A 6000-nucleotide genomic window follows, 5' to 3' on the forward strand; every position below is an offset into this window, starting at 1 on the left:
CCAAATACAGCCCCCATCTCCTTTGCACCAATGCAACTCAAATTAACTCTGAAGAAGAGCTCTATTAAAACCAGACAAATTGGAAATTTTAAAGAATTTTTTTGTCAGATGTCATATTGGCTCAACAATTGTTGATGAAAATAAATATTACAAAAGAATTTTAATGAAGGCTTTGGAGTTGGCTTTGGAAACAGAGCATATGCCCGTCAATGACTCCCAACCTGGGGTAAATGCCAGAGATCACGAGTGGTGGACATATGAAAATAAGTCCCAGCTCAGCATACCACTCAGGTAAAGGTAATTAGCATGGGGAGGGCTGGGCTAATTAGCATGTCATTACAGATACATGTTATAGATGCTATTCCTCAGTTTTTTCTAAAAGGTTTACACCATACAGCCAGGACATTAAACCCACCTGCCCAACATTGCAAAGGTCCTCTTCATGACCACAAAAGAGCTCTGAGCAGTCGAGGCGTGGACAAAGAACATCTAAGGATGTCCTGGAGTGTCTGTTAGCTGTGCTGGAGTGATGGTAGCAATGGATCCTTTGGCTGCTTTGGGTTGCACAGTGGGCTCTTTGTGAATTTGGTTTGTCAGATGCCATCAGACTGATATCTCAGTCGTGATGGCAGGTGAACAACTCAGAGTGTGTTCTTTAAGTCCTTCCTAAGAACTTTTTTTTTCATATTTCTGTAGAAGCTTTCCTAGCTACTACTTTGTAATATGAGATCAAAAGAGGACCCCATGAACACAGTTCTCCAAACTGCATCAGCCACAGCTCCCACGATGCAAACTCAAATGAGAAGAGCAACTGTATCCAAAGATAAAAGAACCATGAAAAGGTTCCTGCAGTCTGAAAGCCCCACCGCTGTCCTGCTGGGGGAAGTTGCGGCTGTGCTTTGGTCACATTGGGTAGTGACTGGTTTGCTAAAGTCTTTAAGTAGGTGGCAAGTTTCAACATAACATGCATGTGAATGGCAGGATGGCCGTTTCCTAGCAAACATTTCATTGTAACCATACGAGCGCTGTTACCCACATTGCCTGCTTGTGGTTTTTAATGTCGTGGCTGATTAGGTGGATATCATCATCATCATAACAACATTTAGATAGTGTTTGATAAAATAAACACAGCACATATTTTCCTTGTATGAAAAAAATCATTGCAACTGACCTTTATTGATGAATCGGTCGGAGCCCTGTGCTTGTTTCCACACAACCAGTTGGTCCCAACTCTTCCCTCCTAACATGGGCCAGTGTCAGGTTCCCTGTCTCCTGCTGACATGGTGTAACAACACCCTGCTCCCATTTTAACCTTAAGCCTTCCTTTTGGTTTACCTTTGCAGCAGCGATGAAGACAACAAGCCTCTGCAGGGCAGCCAGACTTCCCTGGATGGCAACGTTAAGGAAAGTGACGACAGCCTGGTGGACTATGGGGAAGGTGGCGATGGCCAGTTTAATGAGGATGGCTCTTTCATTGGCCAGTACACGGTGAAGAAAGACAAGGACGAGACTGAGGGAAATGAGAGTTCTGAAGCCACCTCACCCGTCAACGCCATCTACTCACTAGCATAGCGAACCCTCTTGGACGTTTTGATCATCCACAGCACCGTACACCAGACCCACACATGTGATTATATGAATATATGAAACACGTTGTACGCACATAAAGGCAGCAGGGCCTGCCTGGAGACTGTAAAGGCTCTACACTGCAGATAAAGTGGATGAACTCTGAGATGGAATTAGACCACAAGCCTTTCATTTCTGTTTCCAGCTCAAAGAAAAAGGTGGTGTTTGGACAATGACTTGCTCGTTTTCCTCTGCTCTCTGCCTGCTCTTTTCCCACACAGACTTGAAGTGTGCCTTCAGGGCAGCGTACAGCTTTTGGAGGCATCAACAAATGCTCTTTAGAATTTTTTTTGATGTTTTAATGGGTTTTTTTACGTGTCCTTCCTGATATGACCCTTGCACCTGCGTGTGGTATCCCATTAAAGCGAACATTGAGATTAAACACACACACACACACACACACACACACACACAATGACACTCGCCCTGGCTTGTGACATATCAGCCTCTGAGCATTAATCTCAACAGGATGCCAGCAGATCCATTTATCAGATTGCTGTTTATGCGATGAAAGATTTAGTTTTTCCACAGTGTGTAGATGAGTCATTAGATTCTTAGAAATGCTGAACACAGTCCTGGCCCCCACATTTTAGAAACTCGAAAAACTATGCATTATCATTTCCTCCATATCCTTTTTGGGTTTTATCTGGTTACTAAAAGTACACATTCAGGCACTGGCAAATGAAATCCTATATTTTTCTTTACCGTTTTCTTCTTACCTCTTGTCCAGTGTTATCGTGCAGATGTGTGTGAAAAATGAATCTCCTGCAAAAGCTGCAAGCTGTTCCAGTATGCTGTTACTGATTCCATTTTTATAAGATTCAACAACAACAAAAACATTTTGTTGTATGATAGTACGCTTAATTCAAGTGAACTTTGGATACTTGGAGCAATACAAAGGAGGGACGTTAGTTTTTCAAGAAACCCCAAATGATTAAAGCAAGTTCAGTCCCTCACGAGGGGAAAGTTAATGCTGCATTCACGCCAAACGGGAATAGGCTCAGCCTCTTTGTAGCTGCAGAATTCTCTTGAATTGGACTTTGTCATTTATTATATGCAAATACATGAGTTTTAGACTAATCTAATGTCGCCACATCAGCAGTAATCCTATTGTGACCTGTTATGATAGAAAGAAAAAAACATATTTTATCTTCTGGATGGTGACACCAGAATTTCTGAAGGTTAGACCAAACCTGGGATTTCCTTTTAGTCTTCAGCTCCTCGAATCCAAGATGTACAATGCTGTGCAGTTTTTTCCTGTGGACCATGAATGCAGCTTTCTTCCCAGGGTGTGTTCAGGCTTAACTTCGCCCCATGTTATCCACACAGCTTTCACCGCTGGGTTGTTCTTACATTTCTCAAACAGCTAATGTTAGCAGCTAGGATGTTCTCCAGCTCAGAAACTGAAACGTTAAATCACACAGACATGTCACTGCTCATTTCATGATGTTTACTGTCATGTTTGTGCACTGATTTTGTCATAGGCACCACCTTCAAAAAACACTTTTATTCATGTTTAGTCTGAACCGGCTTTTACAGAAGAATCTACACCTCTTTATTTCCTTTCCCCAATTTTTAGAAGCTCAGTTTGTTCATATGACAGACAAGACATCCTTAGAATACTTGAATCTAATGGCATTTACAGCATGAAAATAATATAGAGTGAATTCACAGCCACGTTTGAAACGGCATGCAAACAGCTTCATTGTTTTTGCAGACGATGGTTTGGAAAGACATTTGCTCAGTATTTTACCGTCCCAAGAGCTGACTCACTCACTCTCCCTCTCAAAAGTTACTTTTGTATCTTTTCATTTCTACTGCATCCACTGAGTGCTCACCTGATTCCTCACATCATTTCAGCACTCATACTGAAGCTGAGTCAACAGCACTATTAAATAAGAAACATTACTTACAATTAGCTTAGCTTCCTATTTCAAATATTTATTTTATATTTCTATTTATTACATGATTTGGATAGTCTAAATATATTAGTTTTATACACATTTGAACCAACTATTTTGTTGTTGCATTCTAGAAATAGCTAAAACGACATCTTCACAATCTGATTTTGTTCATCATGAGAGGCTTCAAACACAAGAATATTTTTTGAAACACAACCAATTTGAATAATGTCACGTTTTTCTGTCTATTGCGCTCCTCTTATTGTACTCATAATGTATAAGTGTTTCTCTGTGTTGTTATTCAGATTTATGTAACATAACCTCTCTTCCACACAGAAAAATAACACGAATCATTTGGCATTTACCCTGTACACGTGGTCCTGAGAGAAAATTTCTTATCTTTGTAAATATTCAAAACCTGATTTCTTCCCCAAAAAATGCTTTATCTGAAAATACAAAATAAAGTCCCCGATCTGTATCCACCAAGCAAACGCTATGGTGCATCTTTAGCCTGACATGCATCTTTGTAATGTAGCTTTGACTAACGTTTGCACTCTTAAAAAGTAACAAGAAACATACTTCATCTTCTGCTGCCCTTTCCTTTGACATTGTAATGCTGTACTATATATGGAACTGGCTGCGACCAGTGCGTTTGTCACTTGTTTGGTGATGGTTTGGAGTCTAAATTGTGAAAAAGATTAGATTCTCTGTGATGTTAAAAGAAGCAAGCAGTATCCTGTCTGTAGCATTTGTCTTACACAAACTGCTGCTAAACCAGGAAACAGACATTTGCTGTGGTATTGAAACAAATTCTGCTCCTTTACACTCCTCTGGGTGGTCTCTTTATGAGACTTCATTCTCCCCCTCCTGGAGTCTATCTGACCAATAATGCCTGTTGTTCTGTAGCTGTGTCCCACTGACTGAGGCCTTGAGTCAACTCCACCTCCACATCCTGTTTCCCTTCTTTTTGCAATATTTGAACCCTTCATGTTGCATTCAGGTGCTCTTTGGCAACTTGCAAAATCTGCATTTCTGAGATTACAACAAGCATTGTGGTTCTTTTTTTTTTATTAACAATCATTCTTTTGGGATGAATTTCTTCACTGCATTTTCACTGTGGTGCTCCTTACTGCTCTCTGAATCCCACTCTGCTAGATTCTGCAGTTTTATTGGGCATCCTCTGTCAGCAACCATGCTTGACATTATGAAGAACTCGCAGAAAGTATCATCGCTTCAGTAGGCCCCAGATTTTCTTCCAGTGGCTCATCCCCATATCAGAGCACAGTACGAGTTCCAGTATCAGCAACGCTTTCAACTGTGAGACTCCAGTTTGACAGAAGGTTGACCAGGATCACCTTAATCCAGTTAAAAAGCTGTCACACAATCAGTTGCAGAAATGTGGGTCTTTGCTCACTCTGAGAAGGGTCATACTACCAACAGACTATGCGGAATCATTTTCCCATTTTATTGTGCAGAGTTGAAAGGAGGTTATCTCCAACTAACCCCCCATGGATGCACGCACACACAGGTCTCCTTACTGTCTGCTTTGTCTCAGCTCAGCTTTCATGAGAATAAAAAGATGTCAGCGTGCGTTTTCCCATCTTTCAAAAGTTGAAAAGTCTGGAAATTTACTTGTGCATATGCACAGGCTTTTTAAAAAAAAAAAAAAAAAAGTTTTTCTTTTAAATCAAGTGTCATCTTTGCATCTTTTTGTTTTCATCATATACATCAGAGCAGCTTGTGAAAGTCTTGCCTCAACATGCAAAGTAACAGCTTTTGTAAGGTACATCTACTTGAGAAAATGTATACTCACCATGTATGCGTGTATGAGATGTTGCAACTTCTGCTAGCGACGCCCTCTTTATAGTAAAGCTATCTCCTTTTCTCTACCTCCTGACTTCCTGTCTTTTTTTGTGTTTTTTTTTGTTTCGGGCCAAACCTGGTTTTTTTCCGACACTGTTTCTACATGTAGTAGATGCCTTTCACTGCATATTGCTGCAGCTTTACACAGTCACTTTGAAAACATTGTCGTGGAAGGTTTTTTTCCTTCTTATTTGTCAGACCTGGACTTTAAAGAGGCCTCAGATGCAGAAGGATGACCATTAAGCAGACTTAATTAATATCTCCTACCTCCAACACTGAGTGCTAAAATAACAAGCTATGAAATGTACAAGAAACATTTCTGTACATTTCTATTTACATCATTTTTACGTACATTCATTACAGGTTTAGAGGGAACTAAGTATCAAGGGAAATATCGCTTGACGATTGACGGTTCAGATGACCCAGCTTTCCACCAGTACTTCTGGTTCTGTGAGGCTTCTGGAGGCGTGAAAAGAGTCAAAACCCCTCGTGCTATTATAGGTGAATGTAGGAGGCTCTTTGAATTCGTAATTATAATTTTGTTCGTAACTCCGGGCAAGTTACGCACAAAATGTTCTTCGCGGTTTACAAATCATGTTTTACACATACA

General features: G+C 40.5%; 1 protein-coding gene across 13 annotated transcripts in view; it reads left to right on the forward strand.

Moving 5' to 3' along the window:
* nfasca (neurofascin homolog (chicken) a) overlaps window positions 1-5416 on the forward strand; it is a 225406-nt gene extending 219990 nt beyond the window's left edge. For 12 of the 13 annotated variants that reach the window (XM_075461905.1, XM_075461903.1, XM_075461913.1 and 9 more), the window contains one exon: window positions 1344-5416. In XM_075461905.1, coding sequence (XP_075318020.1) covers window positions 1344-1572 — 229 coding nt within the window. In that variant the 3' untranslated portion in view covers window positions 1573-5416. The remainder of the gene's footprint in view (window positions 1-1343) is intronic. The other variant, XR_012769529.1, reaches the window with a different exon arrangement.
* The last annotated feature ends 584 nt before the right edge of the window (window positions 5417-6000 follow it).

Source organism: Odontesthes bonariensis, chromosome 3, assembly GCF_027942865.1.
Source record: "Odontesthes bonariensis isolate fOdoBon6 chromosome 3, fOdoBon6.hap1, whole genome shotgun sequence".
In the NCBI taxonomy this organism is placed as follows: Eukaryota; Metazoa; Chordata; class Actinopteri; order Atheriniformes; family Atherinopsidae; genus Odontesthes; species Odontesthes bonariensis.